Below are 18,389 nucleotides of genomic sequence, written 5' to 3' on the forward strand. Positions count from 1 at the left end.
TATATTAATGATTTCAGTACAAGATCATGAATCCAGTGAAGCAAGTTACTATTTGTTCAAGACACCTGGAGAATAGCTAAGAGATTTTCAACAGGTACCTGAATTTGCTTTTCCCCAAGCTCACATACACACAGCTATGATTTTCCTAGACTCAGGAAGGCTGAGTACTTTCCTTTTCCTTTGTCCTAACCAAGTTCCCTTCTCCTGAAACCTCCAGCTGACATCTCCAATCATTTGGGCCTTCTTAAAAATTACATGGAATATCTTAAAAGAACACCAATTCCGAATTTATTAAGAGTTAAATAAATCAGAAATGTAACAAATTACATTTTAGAATACTATTGCCATTCTCCTCCTCCACACTCTCCAACAGTTATTTAAAATAATCTTACATGGAGTTCTAGTGACTTCAAACTCAGGTCAGCAAATGCATCTCCAAGCTGCCTTTGGGTATGCACCATCTGGAAAAGCTGAGTTGACAATGTCTGAGCCAGTCTTAAAATATTTTCATATTTTTTCTTGTTATCTCTTAATATATCAATCTGAGCTTCAAGTTCAAGGTCCACAGTTCTTGATCCACGGCCTAGCTTCTCAGAGATAATTTGTCGAGTGCACTAAAAGTGGAAAGATGCACTTTGTTTAGGAAGGAAAAAAAGAACAAAAGAGAAAAGAATAATATAGCGATCCAAAGTACAAATGCTACAGCATTTGGCATTTACCATTTTTGGCATATACCCTTAAAAAACTGAAAACTGTCAGCCAACTTAGAAGTTCATCAAGGTTCAAAATAAACTTACCAGACATATCTAATAACTATAACTAATCAGAGGAAGTTTTAAGACTTAGAGAGAGCTAATTTATATACTACTAGATGAGCTTCCTCACATAATCGTATTTCAGGCTTAGCATACTTGTGTAGATTATTTACAACAACGGAGAGACCTGGCATCGATGTAAGAATGTGAATGGGCTGTTATATAGGAATAATAAGCATACCAAAATTCTATTTCCCTATTGTTTTCAAATACTTTTTTTCCTTCTATCTTCCTCTTAAATGTGTGTGTGTGTGTGTGTGTGTGTGAGTGTGTGTGCGCGCGCACGCATGCGCGCGCAGGAGGAATAAAGGGAAGAGAGAAAGGAGAAAGAGTTAAGATGAGGGGTGGCAAGGGTGGGAGAGAGGAAGGGGAAGGAAGGGAGAGAGAGAGAGAGAGAGGGAGGGAAGGAGGAAAAAGAGAAAGAAGTAGAGATGAGAGATTCCTGAATTTTTACTTCTGTCCAGAAAGAATAGTATTAAATTGTTATTCTGTCCTGGCCCAGAAATAATGATAGAGGAAATTTCTGTTAACAATTAAAAAATTATAAGCAACTTCACTACTCAATAATGAATTTTGAGAGTAACCTATATATAGGGCATTAACATACTCTTCATCATTTAAAGTTAAAACATTCTAAAAAAGTAATAAATATGGCAATTTTTTTAAATTTGCAAATTTGCTCTTTTATCTTTTCTTTCACAGTTTTGGTTACAGAATTGCCATCTATTCCAAAAATTAAAATAATGAATGAAATAAAAGGTGAATTTCCTCTTCCTTCCCTTAATCCCACTAAATAACAAAGAACTACTATTAACAGTCTGATGGATAGTCTAGACTCTTCCTTAAAGCTCTATTCTCACATATATAATATTTTTCAAGTAAAAATGAGACTGTGCTATGCTATACATAGTATCTTATCTTTCCTATGACCAAATATCTTGAGATTTTTCCTTGTCAATACATATAAATGCATAGTTATCCAATATTAGTATATTATATACTACTCATGTTTTTCTATTTAAAACCGAAATGAATTCCCTGACATATTCTCTATTCTCATCAATTAAGGATCTTTGTGAAAAAACATTTAAAAATTAAGTTCCTTTTTTAAAAGGTAGAGAAATTAACTACATAGAAAATGATAGGAAAGGTGAGAGACTAAACTCACAGAAGAGAGATAAAATTATTTCTACAGAAAACATACGAACACATACAGCCTTAGGAGATGAAAATCACATCAAGAGAAAAGGTTAACTGAAGACTTTATCATTTTAACGAGGGAAACATTAGCAAGAAATAATACCTGAAATGGTAATAAGATAAAGGAAATGTACCCCTTTTTATCCACACCAGGAGTTTTCCTATGCAATATTATCAGAGATTTATTCCATTTGAAAGCCAAAACATATGGTACCTTTCATAGCAACCCAGATAAAATAGTCTGTTGAAAGTCAAGAAGCTAGAATTCACTGAAGAAACTTGGCAGACCGGGCAAAATGAAAGAAATGCCTACCGTTGTCTAAGTGGCCATTTTTTCCCAGAAATAATGGTTACAAGCAGACAGTGGGGTCAAAGGTTTAATGAGGGAATGTTTTTTGTTTCCAGGAAGGCAAGGCAGAAGGAGCATAAGGCAATATTGATTATGAAGCATGTTAAAATCTTGACACTGGAAACAAGTTTTGAAACGGATCTTTCCCACCTTGTATTTTGATACAGATAATGTACACTCTTAAGGACAATCCAAGTAATCTGGAAGTGAGAGGATTCCAGATAGCCTACTTTGCTGAAAATGCAGATGACTTACAATGAGCTGACAGTCCTGTTCAGTATTCCATACTTATAAATTAAGAACCCATTCTGATCATAAGACAAATGGAGCAAGGTTAAAGGGACAGGAAGAAGCAAAAGTAAATTACTGCTCTATGTAGATTTCCTACTTGGGGGACAGTGCATATAATAAAGTGATAAACACTGTACAAAAAAATAACTATGAATCACCATTGTACAGGTCATGAATTTATAAGATAGTCACTGTACACTCTCAGTATTTAAATAGCATCAAGAACTTTTTCTGTGAATACCAAAAAGTGCAAGGAAAAGAATAATTTCATGGCAAAAGCTGACAGATACTAAAGAGTTATTAAGGGTGAAGGATAGGAAAGAAGGGAGCATAAAAGAAAATACCAGAGGGGCACCTGGGTGGCACGGCGGTTAAGCATCTGAGCCTTCGGCTCAGGGCGTGATCCCGGCATTATGGGATCGAGCCCCATATCAGGCTCCTCTGCTATGAGCCTGCTTCTTCCTCTCCCACTCCCTCTACTTGTGTTCCCTCTCTCACTGGCTGTCTCTATCTCTGTCGCATAAATAAATAAAATCTTAAAAAAAAAAAAAAAAAGAAAATACCAGAAACTGAACAAGCGGAATAGGTCAACCAGTAAATGAATACGGCAATACGATAAGAAAAACAAGAATGAAAGTTTAAAAGATATTGGCTTACAGGCAACAAAGATTAATTAAATAAGGTGTGAATACCGACAGCAAATTCTTAAACATCTAATGAAAGTATTTAATGTTTGGGAAATAGGCCGAATAGCTCTGAATGCTGAAACTAAGATTATTCTTAAATAAAATAATAATAATAGGATGGACTTCTAAAAGTACTCTATTCTTTTTTCTTTTTTTATAAGATTTTTTCTAATTTTTTTTTATTTTTAAGTAATCTCTACACCCAACGTGGGGCTCAAACTTACAACCCAGAGATCAAGAATTGCATGTTCCACTGACCGAGACAGCCAGGTGCCCCTACTCTATTTAAAAAAAAATTTTTTTTTAATGTATTTTATTTTTGGGGGTGAGAATTCCTGCGGATGAGAATAAATAAGAAAATAAATAAATTTTGGATTCAAAATTTATGAATAAAATCAGGTAGATTAAAATAATATTTAACAATACTTACTGATATATCAGAGCCTAAACTTAAAATAGTTCCCATTATATATTTGGTTTAAATCACCAGCCTGTTCTTAGAGCCCAAATTAACAACCAATAAAAAAGTGCTAAATAGTCTCTGTGAGGAAAAGCCTTTAAGTAATTGATTGAAGTATTACAAATAGCTCAAGCCACAAATCCGCTTAGTACTTTTGAATCTTAACAGGGACAAGACAGTGGAATTTAAAGAACAGTTAAGTAGATGAAAACCCTAGCTACTCAAGTCAGAGCACTGGCTAACACTCTCTATATTTGTGGGTGTAGTGGTTTGTAAGTGTTTGTGGGTGTAGTGGTTTGTAAGTCAGGAATTGTCTCTCTCTCTATATATACTTTATATATATATTTTAAAGATTTTATTTATTTATTTGACAGACAGAGAGATAGCCAGCAATAGAGGGAACACAAGTAAGGGGAGTGGGAAAGGGAGAAGCAGGCTTCCTAGCAGAGCAGAGAGCCCCTTGCAGGGTTTGATCCCAGGACTCCAGGATCATGCCCTGAGCCGAAGGCAGATGTTTATCGACAGAGCCACCCAGGCGCCCCAGGAACTGTCTATATTTTTATACAGAGCACATGTCTCTTCTCAAGAGTAATACAGAAGTAAATTTATTTTTTCAGTTAATACTTCTAAAATATGACCTTTAATCATCTATAAAAGTACAGGTTTTCTTAAGATGATAAAAGTGCCCTGAAACATGCTCATGAATCTTCCCCAGAATTATTCAGTGTTTGCTAGAGAAGAGAAACAGAGAGAGATTAAAGGCAGAAAACCATGCAAGAACTGAAGACCAAGAAATAGATCAAAGTTCTAGCTAGAATCAAGTTGCTCAACAGTAAAATGGGTAACGAGTACAGACCTAAATCAACCAAATCAAAATCTATACTTGAAGGATTATCCAAATGACAATGAATGTCCTATACAGCCCATAATTTGGAATGAAAAGGTAAAAGAGCCATAAGAACAGAGTCAAGGAGACCCAATAAGTCATTTTACTCTGAGCTTGTTTCGGTTGAGAAGCATATGCCAGCCCAGACACACGGCCTATAAACTCCATTAAAATCATCTAAGTTAGAACATTCTTTCTCTCTTCTGTTTGTTTGTTTATTTATTTAAGGTTTTTATTTATTTATTTGACAGAGAGAGAGAGCACAACAGGCAGAGCAGCAGACAGAGGGAGAAGCAGCCTCCCTGCTGAGCAGGGAGCCCAATGTGGGGCTTGATCCCAGGACCCCAGGATCATGACCTGAGCCAAAAGCAGAGGCTTAACAACTGAGTCACCCAGGTGCCCCTGTTTATTTATTTTTTTAAAGTATAAATACACTTAAAATTTTTTTTTAAAGATTTGAGAGAGAGAAAGAGGGAGAGAGAGTACATGCAAGAGGGAGAGGAGAGAGAGAATCCTCAAGCAGACTTCCCACTGAGTGCAGAGCCCAACGGGAGGCCCAATCCCAGGACTCCAAGATCATGACTTGAGCCAAAATCAAGAGCAGGCTACGAGCCACCCAGGCATGCCTAATTTTTTTTAAAGTAAGCTCTAGGTCCAACACAGGGGTTGAACTCACAACCCCAAGATCAAGAGTTGCGAGCTCTGACTGAGCGAGCCAGGTGCCCCGCTCTTCTCATTTAGGCTGCAATTTCCCAGTTAAGCTCTGATGAAAAAAATTTTCAGTTAAAAATAAACATTCTGAGGAGAACGATATCTCCTTCATATAGTATTATGCCACGTGTGCAACATTTTTTAAAGGCTGATCACTCATTAACCCACTCATTAACCCAAACTTACAAAAAGGCTGAATGTGGTATGTTAATATAAGAGATAAATATAGAATCTTAATAATGATTCAACTTAGAATTATTATAAAAGAAAAAGACAAAAAATGGGGAACAGATAATAAGCATATAGGAAAAAAAGGAATGAAGGAAACATGAACTAAAGGACACAAGGCTCAAATGAACAAAATCTTAAATTTTGTAATTGGTAATTACTAGGACATGGTTCAGAAATAAGGCCTGTTATTTTTTTTTAGGGTGGTAGTTATTTTTATTCATTATTTTAAGAAATATTTAATTAATTAATTAATTTGAGAGAGAGAGAGAGAGAAAGAAAACGAGTGCCAGGAAGGGCAGAGGGAAAGGGAGAAGCAGACTCTCCAGTGAGCAGGGAACCCGACATGGGGCTTGATCCCACAACCCTGACCTCAGCCGAAGGCAGACACTTAACCAACTTAGCCATTCAGGCATCCCTATTTATTTATTTATTTATTTATTTTTTTTATTTTTATTTTATTCATTATTTTAAGAAATATTTAATTAATTAATTAATTTGAGAGAGAGAGAGAGAGAAAGAAAACGAGTGCCAGGAAGGGCAGAGGGAAAGGGAGAAGCAGACTCTCCAGTGAGCAGGGAACCCGACATGGGGCTTGATCCCACAACCCTGACCTCAGCCGAAGGCAGACACTTAACCAACTTAGCCATTCAGGCATCCCTATTTATTTATTTTTTTAAAAGTAATCTTTACAGCCAACGTGGGGCTTGAACTCATGACCCCAAGATCAAGAGTTGCATGCTCTACCAACTGAGCCCGACAGGCACTGCTAAGGCCTGTATTCTTTAGGTTTCAACGTGTGATCGCAGAATGTTACTAGTTAGAGGCAATTTCATAAATAATGTACAAAGGAATGGTTAAATAAATAAATTTAATAAACAAATGGAGCTCAGTTTGGTATGAAAGACAAATAAGTGAAAGGGAGCAAAAAGAGGAATTCCAAGCAGTGGGCAGATACAGTCTCATGAACAAAGTTACAGACATGTGAGAAAGCACAGTTTGTTTAGGAAATCTCTGGATAATTTGGTATGGATCACTGGATCCACTGGTGGGAGAGAGGAGCAACAGGGGATAATGTTGGCAAGGTAGATGGGTCAGATCCACACCATTTGAAAGACAATGGGGATCAACTGAACAATATCAAGCAAGACTGAACCATATCAGGCAGCGCAGAATATGCAGTCTAAGAGATTTTGTCAAGAAGCTATTTCAGTAGTGTGAGAGTAACAAAGACATGGACTATGGCTGCGAAAGCTGCAATGGAGAAAAAGGGATAAAGTCAAACAATAGTAAGGAGGCAAAGTCCATTTAATGATAATAGATACGTGGCATCGATGAGAAGATGAAGTAGAAATTTGGCTATCTGGGCGAATTTTTGTGATATGAGGGAATACAAAAGGCAAAAACAATACATGGAAAGAGAGAATCTGCATCATTGATAACAAAGGAGCAATAATTAAACAATGTCCTGAATGAGAACAGTTTATGCTGGCATCAATGTTTGACGACTCCCACTGGCATTTCTCAGGGCTACACTGGCATGAGGTAAAGAATTTTTGGAAAGATTCATGAACATGTCTCGGGGCACTTTTATCATCTTAAGGAAACCTGTACTTTTGTAGATGATTTCAGATATTTTAAAAGTATTAACTGAAAGAATAAATTCACTTCTCTATTACTCCTGAGAAGACACATAAGAGACATGTACTCTGTATAAAAATATAGACAATTACTGACTTACAAACCACTACACCCACAAATAATTCACAAATATCTAACTTGAGTAGCTAGGGTTTTTTTCATCCACTTAACTGTTCTTTCAACTATTTTTTAAAAAAGATTATTTATTTATTTGAGAGAGAGAGAGAGCATGAGTGTGAGCAGGGGGAGGGACAAAGGGAGAAGAAGTGAATCTCAAGCAGACTGCACACTGAACACAGAGCCTGACATGGGGCTCGATCTCACCACCCCCAGATCATGACCTGAGCTGAAATCAAGAGTCGGCCACTTAACTGAGCCACCCAAGCACCCCTAACTGTTCTTTTTTTTTTTTTTTTTTAAGATTTTATTTATTTATTTGACAGGGATAGAGAGAGCCAGCGAGAGAGGGAACACAAGCAGGGGGAGTGGGAGAGGAAGAAGCAGGCTCATAGCAGAGGAGCCTGATGTGGCTCGATCCCATAACACCGGGATCACGCCCTGAGCCGAAGGCAGACGCTTAACCGCTGTGCCACCCAGGCGCCCCCCTAACTGTTCTTTAAATTCTACTGTTTTGTCTCTATTAGGATTCAAAGGTACTAAGTGGATTTGTGGCTTGAACTATTTGTAATACATCAAATATACTACAGATTAAATAATTTGCTTATTTGTTTTACAGAGACCATACAAAAAAATAGCCACCAATTACTCTGAGGCAATGCAAGTAACAACATCAATAAATTTTGAAGTTCAACTCATCTGCTATGTGGTGCTGTCTGTACATTTAATGCTTAATTATTACAATAAGATCAGAGCATTCCAACTCAGAAAAATGACTACACCTCTTTGACATTCAGTTGCAATAAAGTATCAAAAAGAGGAGGTAGGGATAGACATGTCTATAGCAGTTCTACAGGCAAACATATTCCAAGGCAATATATTTCTTCTTTCAACTATGTGCAATCAATTAATAAGCATTTCTGCACCTTTTTTACTCCTTTGCTACTGACTTTTTAAACTACATTTATGCAGAGATCAATAAAACAAATTACTTCATTTTCTAATTGTATTTTTATAGTTAGATGGCATTATTCTCTACTATATATTCATATAATTGCCAATAATAATGTGAACAACATATAAATGAAAATTCTTAGAGCCAGTTAGGGTGGAAACATTAAAAAAATACAAACCTTGTAGGTGTTTAGACTCCATTTTCTAACAAGCTCTAACTTTTCCATTGCAGGATTTTTTATTTCATCTGCTAGAATAACTGGTCCACTTTTGGTCTGTGTTCTCTGGCCACCTGCATCATCATAACAGAAGACAAAACACAAACAGAAGACAAAAATAAAGACAAGTAGGGGAAAAAACATCAAACCATTGATGCTATTCAAATTAAACTACTTATGCATTTAAAAATAAAAAGGTTTCCACACAGTTAAGGACTAGAACTTTCAGGAATCAATGCGGACAATTTCTAAACACTTAAAAAATATTTCTGCCAATTAAACACAAACACTTTGTGCTTTGTCTATCGTCTTAAAAAAAATGCTGCAACCAGCCTTCTTTTCTAAATTAGCTCTTTACTTCTGGAAAACAAAATTTCTACAATTAATCTTATAACCTAATGACCCTAAAAAACACTGTGTCAGTAAAAATCTGGAAAGGTTATGTACTCTTTACTGTGTTCTCCCTTCAACATACGATGTAGAACAGAGCAACAAAACAGAGGTTACTGTAATTTTGGAGGATTTGAAAATATAATTCAAATTTCAAATAGTCATTAAAAATATCTTACCACCAGTATGAAAGGCTAGGCTAAAACAAGACCTACACTGTACCTTTTTTTTTTTTAAGAGACCACCCACCCTCCTGCAAAGAGCCACAATTAATAAAGGCAGTATAAAGCCCTGACAATGTATTGCTCCAATCATTAAGAAATTATGACATAAAAGCAACTCTACACCTATAGAGTTTCTACAGTAAAATATTTTTCAAAGAAAAAAGTTAAACACCTATGATAATGACTTAGAATAAAAACTTTATAATAATTTAAAAAGAACAATGAAATAAGGAGAAGAGAAAAAGTTCTAAAACATGGTCTTTAAAGTCAGAGCAAAAATTTCTTTTCTCACTTACTCCTATAATCAGACCAGCCCTTGCCACAAATTTACCACAATTTAAGGTCAAGAATGGAATAGAAAATCAAATACATTTAAAATTTACAAAATTCTCATAGAAACAAAATACAGAATGTTAACATTTTATATGTTAAAAGGAGTATGTAGTTCAACTTTTTCCTGTTTTTGTAGTCCAGCAATATTGAAGTATAGAGTGAATTCAATGCAAAAAAATGCATTTTCCCCAAGTGTTTTTCACTGGGCATAACTGACAAATTACATATCATATTGTTGCAATCTGCAAGCTATCTGTAAACTGTGGTTGAAAATAGGAAGATACAACATTTTCTACTTGACCCGTTCCAAATAATGAACAACCCAATTGTTGAAGGCTCCTTTTTTGTTTAACTGAGAACAGAGAGCAGAGCTGCAAAGCTGAGGGGATCAAATAAGTGAATCTACATTTTCCAGAGCTAAGAAAGCATGATTTAAAATGAATCCAATTTTACAATGTTTATCAATCTTAAAGTGAATTAAATTTCAGGTTTAAGATATATAGTTAACAACGCTGAAAAGCCAGAAAAATAGGTATGCCTAGAAAGATTATTTCCGTTATTGTTAAAAAGAAGCAGCCACCCAAAAAAGCTAGAATTACACACACCTAAGAACATAAAGCAAGGGATTATGAAACTGAGTGAATTAGTTTAGTTTCAGAAGTAGCAAGAAGGGCTTTATCCAATCAGTGCAGTGAATACCTGCAGGAACAATTAAATCACTTCCTTGTTGAGCCAGTCGACTAGCTGCAACCCTGCTAGGAGACATAACAGATGGCAATGGTGGTGCTGGGGAACCTGGAAAGGGCAGACATTTAACTGTGAAAATCCTTTTTCTCCTCTACATATTGCATATTTTGAATATCGGTTTACTGACATTGCCCTTAAAATATTCAAAAACTAGGGTTAAAAACTGGAATGAATATATTTGCTTTCTTGAAGGAACGGAAAAAAAATTAAATGGATGCGACCAGGCAGAGTTCTTGTATAAACTTTTCATGGAACTGTTGACACCAAACAAAATGCGTATAAGAAACTAGGCAAGATCACGTCTAAACAGGACTTGACCTGGACTCTGCTATTTCCAAATCAATTAACAGAATGTGATTAAAGTTCCACAGCTGAACAATTTAAAGCTTAAGTAAATATTTTATAACCCGCTACACCTACTTCAAAGGAAAGCTCTTTAAGTAGATAAACAAAGGTATGTAGTAATGTATCAAAATTATAATTAGAATTCACAAAATGTGAACGAGTCACAGCGTTCACAGGAATTGTAGTTCAAAATTTCACAACATAAACCCAATAGCACATAGTGTAGATCACTGCTACTCATAGTATGGATGCAAGGGACCGGTATCAGGAATTTCACCTGAGAGCTCATTAAAAGTGCAAAAACTCAGGCCCTGTCCTAGACCTACTGAACTAGAACTGCATTTTCACAAGATCCTTAGGTGATCTGTATGTATTCTGAAGTTTGAGAAGTGCTGACATAGAGTGTTATTCTAATTAAGCGGAAGAATGGAGCTTTTAAAACATAGCCAGGAAGCTCCACGAGATCTGCTGGTCATCAGTAGGTATCTGTAGGTTGGTTCCGCCCCCCCCATTTTACCTTTTTGATTCAATTGTTTTTATTTATTAAACAAAAAAATCTGTATATATTTCAGGTGTACAGTGTGATGTTTTGATATATGTATATATTGTGAAATGATTACCACAAACTCATCACTTCTTTTGGTTACTTTCCCATGGTTACATGAGATCTATTCTATTAGCAAATTTCAAGTATACAATACAGTATTATTAATTATGGTCACTATGCTGTACATTAGGCATTTGTGGTTTTTTAAAAGCCACTCAGATTATTCTCAAACTCAACTGTTAAGTTTGAGAATCATAGAAAAAAACAAATTTTGAATGAAACACAACTGAATTTTAAATTCTTAACTCTGCATTTGAACCAGAGTATCAGGAATGTCCTAGCAAATTAATTAACATCTCTGAGCCTTAGTTATCTACAAAGTGAGAAAACTGACTATCCAACATTGTTCTAATGTCCAGCACTAAACCAAAGAAAACCATATAACTTCAATTGCTTTCTTTATTTTAAATTCTGAAGTCTGTACATCTTTAAGGGAATGATAATAAAAAGCTGAAAAACTTAAGATCCTTCCACATTCAGCTAAGAATATTTTCAAGTCTGTAAGATACTTTTATTTCAACTACATTCTCTCCCAGTTCCCTAGAAATCATACAATGAATCAAATTTATAATTAAAATATTCTAAAAGGACAGAAATCAAGATCAAATTTCTTAGAGTTAGTAATAATTGGTTATATCCCAGATATACTCAGTTCTGATGGAGAAACAGTTACCAGTTTTAATATTATGAAAACCTTAATTTGAACTAGATCTAACATTAAAATCCAAACATACAATAGACCTAAATAGACTGGCAATATCTTTCAAAGTGAGAGATAATTATCTCTTTAAATCTGTTGAACTATAAAATTTAAAACAAGAAGGGATGACAGAAATCGACTAAGTCTGACATTAAACCATAGGAGAAATAAAACCCAGAGGGGTTAAAACAGCTTATCAGAGGCTCAGATGCTCTGAATTCACACCCTAAAACTCCATTATTAAATTCAATACAGAAAACACCAATCCGTAAGTTACTTATTGAGTTGGAAGGCATTTTAATAGGTTATCCAATCCAATCACCATTTTAAACAAAGACTATCTCTATTATCCAAGACACAAGGGTTTCTGTTATAGAAGCAAGTGTTAAAAAAAAAAAAACAAAAAAAACGACTACTGTAATTCCACTTCTTGATGATCCCAGGAACAGAGCTCTGTTGTTCTAGCTATTACTGTTTATTAATCCTGCGTAAGAAACAACCCCATGACACAGAGGGAGATGTTGTAAAATATATATAATAAATGATACAGAACCTTCCAAACTAAAATAGCAAAAGACATGTTGCTCTGGTAACTGGGTACTTCAGCCTTCTCCTTTCACAGGTAATTATCACCTCTCTTTATCTTCAACCCTTTAAACCACTAATTTAGACTAAATTAGTTACTACAATCATTCCAATTCTAATATCCAATAAAAAATAATTCTTAAAAATCTAAAATCTTGCTTATTGACTAAATTTGAGGAATTAGCTCCATTTCACCTCAATAACAGGAATCTAGTAATATGCATATATGCAGGTAATGATCAACACCCCACTAAAACAAAACTAAAGTATCAAGTATACTTCACTCTAATGAGCTTTGATTTATTCATGATTTCCACTATTATTAATTTTGCAATGTATTTGTTAGGTAGATTTCATTATTTGCTGTTGGTAGGCTAAACTTTAGTATAAGTTCTCCTAAATTCGCTCTAGAGATGGAAAAGTAAATGGTTAATACTTTTCTTGAAGCAACTGTTCAAGTAATAAAGTCATTATTAAGTTATTATTCAGTCATTTTTCCGGAGAGCTAAAACTGCCCCAACTCCTTTAACATTTCTTTCACAAGACCAATTTCATAAATTTTAATCATGTTGTTTTTTCTCATGTTCATTCCAATTTACCTGTAAATCCTTTAAAACAAAGATACTTAAAACAACTACAACTTTCTGAAAAAAAAAAAAACTACACCTTTCTAATAAATGCTTAACTAATCTGCATATGGCAGAATGATTCTTTTTAATACACTGATCAACAATGTAGCTTACGTTTAAAGAATTATATAAAGCCAATTCAGAGACATAAATTACTGCCATTATCATGAAACATATTTTTTATTCCACTTTGAAGGACTAGGATATACCAATAAGCAAGTGAACCTTAACGCATTTCCATGCTTATGCACAACAGTTTATAATGGTCAGTTGATTTCAATCATTGTATACTACTATTCTACTTAAGGGGAAAAAGATTAAACCAAATATCAGTTAAATAATTTCATTGAGAATACTTAAAACATCTAAATAGTAAAAGCATTTCTTAATTCTCTATTGACATTTAAACTTGGAAATTGGTGATGTCCAAAAATGGTGTCACATTATGCAAGCCTTTTATCCTTCTTTAAGCACTCATAATTTTAGGCACTCAGTCAACCCTTTCAAAATCAAAAGTATCCCCTAGATAAGATATGCTAGAATGCTACATAGTAACTGAGATACTGACACGTATGCTACCTTTCTATGGTTTTATTTTTCCGAACCTAAGGATGAAAAGGGGAAAAAAATGATGTCACTAGATAGCCCATTCATTTTATAGCCTACAGCAGAGGTTGTTATTCTGGATTATTTTAAATGCTTATTTGCAAGATCCATTTAGGAAAGAATATATTTCAAAATATAAGTTGTTTTTGAATCAAGTATTAGCTATTAGTATAATAAAAATACAGAATACTATTATCTATAAGAGGGCTAAGGATAGCAAAGTCACAGAGGGTTTTTTTTTCATTTTATTAAATTATAATGAAGTGTTAAAATTAATATACTTCATTGAACATCAAATATAACTATTTTAACTATAGCTAAAGAAAGAAAACAATTCATTTTTTATATCCAAATGTTTACATGGTTTTACTTTCACTCACATGAACATGAAAAAACACTTGAAAAAGGTTATTATATGCAAGAGCATTAAAAGGACACTTTTTCCTTATATTAAAAATAGACCTATATATGAAATGTGTGCAGAAAAGAGTTAACATAGCAGGTCTGTTTATCCTTAAAGAGACCAGCTTACACAATTGGCTCTTGGTTGACATCTGGAAACTTAAATTTGGGAAGATTCCCTCCATTCCTAGGATGGTAAGACTGGTTCACTACGCCTAAAATGTTTATACAAACAATGTGGTTTATACTATATCTTCCTTCTGGGAGTCTGGAATGTTGATACATGCTAGGCAGAGGGTGCCTATACAAGCAATCTCCAATGAAGACTCTGGGCACCGAGGCTCTAACGAGCCTCCCTGGTTCGTAATAGTTCATACATGTTGCCATAGTTTGCTGGGGGAATTAAGCATAATTAATGACTGCTGTCTAATGTCCTGTGAGAGAAGACCTTTGCAAGTTATGCCTAGTTTTGCCAGACTGCCTCAGGCATCGTTTGCCCTTGCTAATTGTGTTTGGTATACTTTCCCTGTAATAATCATTGTCATGAGTATGACTATACACTGAGCCTGTGAGTACTCTCAGCAAATTACTGAATCTAAGGGTGGCCTTGGGAGACCTCTTAGACAGAATGTATAATAGGAAAAATAAAAGTTATTTTTCTAATTGCTTTGAAATAGGAAATACGTATTTATATAAAATACTGATTTATAGTTGTAAATTTTGTAGTTAAAAGCTAAAATAATTTAAATCTGCATTTTTGATATAATTTTTCAGTTTTTACTTTAGTATTTTAAAACCAATTCTTTAATAATCAGTGAAATTATGCATATTGATCTATTTATATAAAGAAGACTACTAAAACAATTCCTAAATTATTTAAATTGAAGAGAAAAAACTATGCTTATAAAATCAGTGTTTTATCACAGAATCAAAAGACTTTATTATGCTTTATTGATAAAGGTAGCTTTTGATGGATTTCTCCCATCCTCCACCCCAGCCATCTTTAAAAATATGTGGGCTCTTACCTTGAAATGCTCCTGCTTCAATAACCCCCTCTTTGGTACTGTCAAAGCCATGAGATGTAATTTGGGTTTCTGAGAGGCCAAGTCCAGCTGGTAATGAACGCTTCAAATCCTTGGCAACATTTGAATAAAAGAGAAAATCTTCATAAAATATCTCACACCACATGGCAGTTCAGCATAATGGTGTCCTTTTACCCACAACTTAAAACTATCTTTTTCTCTACTATGTAGAGAATGCTGTTATGGCATTCTATAATGTACAAACAGCAGCAAACTCAGCAAGATTTGCTATTAAGAGGTATGGTGTATGTCAAATACAAAATACTTCTATTATTCTAGAACTAAGCATCAAGCAGATGATAAACTTCAATTTTCAAATTCCTAAGCTACTGATACATCAGAAAAATCATTTTAAATAACAGAATTAAGATGACCAAAAAGTCTGTTCATTATGTAAAAACTGATGTCTGATACAATCATGATGAGCCTGGCTAATGGTCAGGATAAACAAATCATTTACTTGCAATATTAATTTTCCTTTGATTTCAAGGTTAGCTAGGTAAGCAAGGCTTCCTGGATTTCAATCAGGGAGAGGTAAAGGAAATTTTCTGCTATTTAAATTTATGTTAAACACTGATATTAGTCAGCCTCAACTGCAAATTAGCTTCTAATTAGAACTTAGCTGTAATAAATATAATATTCCATATTCCGTCTTATAGTTTAAAAAAAAAAAAAAGAAAGCTAAGAAACACAGATTTCCAAAAGTCCTTTCTTTCCTCCGGCTTGGATATGAGGAATTACCCAATTTTCATACTCAGAGCCTATGAATGGATTCCACTGGTTTCCAACAATAATGATGAATGATGCACTAAAACAAAAATATGTCTTTGAAATCCTTTCTTATTATGGTACCACATCACACATAATGTACAGTTATAATCTGAAAACTCAGGACTAACATTTTAAATTTTCTAATTGGCAAAGTCTAAATTTTTAAAAAGATTTTATTTATTTATTTATTTATTTATTTATTTGAGAGAGAAAAAAAGAGGGGAGGGGCAGAGGGAGAGAGAGAATCTTAAGCAGACTCTGCATGGAGCCTGACAACAGGGCTTGATTTCATGAGATCACCACCTGAGCTGAAAACAAGAGTCGGACACTTAACTGACTGAACCACTGAGGCTCCCCAGCAAAGTCTAAATTTAACAGATATATAACTGGCAAGTGTTGAGAAGGGTTTTTCTTGAGAAGCTCATTAATTTTGCCTAGGCAATTGTTTGATTGATATGGTGGACCCTGAATTAGTAACTAATGAAGTCAATTCTTATCAAACAGCATTTGAGTAATCAAATTTATCATTTATCAAACAGTATTTGACATGGATAATTTTATGTTCTCTCCTTGTTATACTTTCAACCCCAGCTAGTTTCAGATACTCTTGACTTTCCTCTTACATCATCTGTTAACGTTCTACCGTCTCCTTTGCTGATTCCTCCTCATCTCCCCAGCCTCCAAATTCTGTGCCCCAGGGTTCAGTTAGAGGACTTTTTCTCCTATAGCCACTTCTTGGGTGATCTAATTGATTCTTCCGGCTTTAAAAACCATCTATTTCCAAATTTAGGTGTCTTACCTGGGCCTCCCTCTTTAACTCCAATATATCTGATCACATACTTATTTTGACTCGGAAATTAAATACGCATCTCAAACAATGTGTCCAAAACTGAACGATTCCACAGTAAATCCCCAACTCCCCACAGACAAAACAAAATAATACTACCTATATTTTCACTCCTTTTAGTTAACAGCATCTCTACTACCAAAATCTTTGCCGAAATCTTAGGAATTATCTTTGATTCTCTTTATGTCCACATCCACACCATTAGCAGATTCTATCAGATCTACTCTCAAAATATATCCAGGATCAAACCAATTCTGACCACTTCCACTGCTACCATTCTGGTCTAAACTAGCACCATATTTCAACTGGATTACTCCAAGAGCCTTTTAATTGGTCTCCCTGCTTCTATCCAAGACACACACCTCTAAATCCACACATCCCAAAATTATCCCACATGCAAAAACTCTCCAATAGTCTCCCATCTCACTCGAAGAAAACCCAGACTGTTAAATGTTCTCAAGGCATTACATGATTTGACTTCATCTTCTACCAGCCTCAGCCCTACAGCAACACAGTTACTTCAAAAACAATAAACCTATCTTTCAGAGCCCTGTGCTTCCTGGTTTTTTTCCCCCAGAATGCTTTCTTACCAGATATTTACATGGCTTGCTCCTTTAGTCCGAGAGGCTTTCCCCCAAAAATGTATAAAATAGCAACTCTAGGGGAACCTGGGTGGCTCAGTCGGTTAAGCGTCCAACTCTTGGTTTTGGCTCAGGTCGTGATATCAGGGTCATGGGATTGAGCCCTGCTTTGGGTTTCACACTCAGCAGAGAGTCTGCTTAAAATTCTCTCCCTCTGTCCCTCCTCCCCCCACTCTCTATCTAAAATAAATTAATAAATCTTTAAAAATAAAATAAAATAGCAACTCTCACAACCTCCCAATGGAACTCCTTATTCTGCTTACTGTTGTATTCTCACAGCAGGTATCACTCAGTATTTGTGTTTATTTTTCTCTTCTCTCCGTATACTGTAAGCTTCATGAAAGCAGGGATGTTGCCTATTTTGTTTACTGCTATATGTTTAGCACCTGAAATAGTGCCTGAGATACAGATGTTCACTAAAATTTGTCGAATGAATAAATGAATCTGTTGAAAGGACTTGTGATTCAACACCTTATAGATTAAGAAGCTGCTATAGCAATAGGTTTATTTTTAACTTTAATGAGTATCTGCTGGCTTCTGCTGTATGCTAGACTTTCTAGGCAAAGAAAAAGGTAAGGTACAGTCCTTGCCTCACCGGAGAGACAAGATATACAGATATTAATGTAAAAGTTGAACTTGTTGCCAAAGTAAAGACGAGGTATAGGAGGTATAGGTATGGGTATAGGAGGTATAGATATAGGAGGAATTCAGAATAGGGACTAAATCTATGAGAACCAAACAGGAAAAGAGAAAGTACTGCTTGAGCTCTGGAACATAAAGGATTTATTTATTCATTGTCCCAACATTTAATGAACACCAACGACAGCCACTGCTCTAGCTACAGATAGAGCAGTGTAGGAAACAGTCTCTGCCCAAATTAGACTCACACGGGGGAGGAAGGTAAAGGAGCCTGAGAGTAAACAA

The 18,389-nt window shown here is 35.0% G+C and overlaps 1 protein-coding gene across 8 annotated transcripts in view; it reads right to left on the reverse strand.

The window, feature by feature from the left end:
- The window catches only part of ARFIP1 (ADP ribosylation factor interacting protein 1), a 111,357-nt gene that overhangs the window by 41,659 nt on the left and 51,309 nt on the right, over positions 1–18,389 (reverse strand). For 5 of the 8 annotated variants that reach the window (XM_011235716.3, XM_034661519.1, XM_034661518.1 and 2 more), the window contains 4 exons: positions 15,150–15,258; positions 10,203–10,298; positions 8,518–8,630; positions 393–614 (listed from right to left, as the gene is read on the reverse strand). In XM_011235716.3, the coding sequence (XP_011234018.1) occupies positions 393–614; positions 8,518–8,630; positions 10,203–10,298; positions 15,150–15,258 (540 nt within the window). The remainder of the gene's footprint in view (positions 1–392; positions 615–8,517; positions 8,631–10,202; positions 10,299–15,149; positions 15,259–18,389) is intronic. The other 3 variants (XM_034661521.1, XM_034661520.1, XM_011235730.3) reach the window with 3 other exon arrangements.

Source organism: Ailuropoda melanoleuca, chromosome 5 (assembly GCF_002007445.2).
Source record: "Ailuropoda melanoleuca isolate Jingjing chromosome 5, ASM200744v2, whole genome shotgun sequence".
In the NCBI taxonomy this organism is placed as follows: Eukaryota; Metazoa; Chordata; class Mammalia; order Carnivora; family Ursidae; genus Ailuropoda; species Ailuropoda melanoleuca.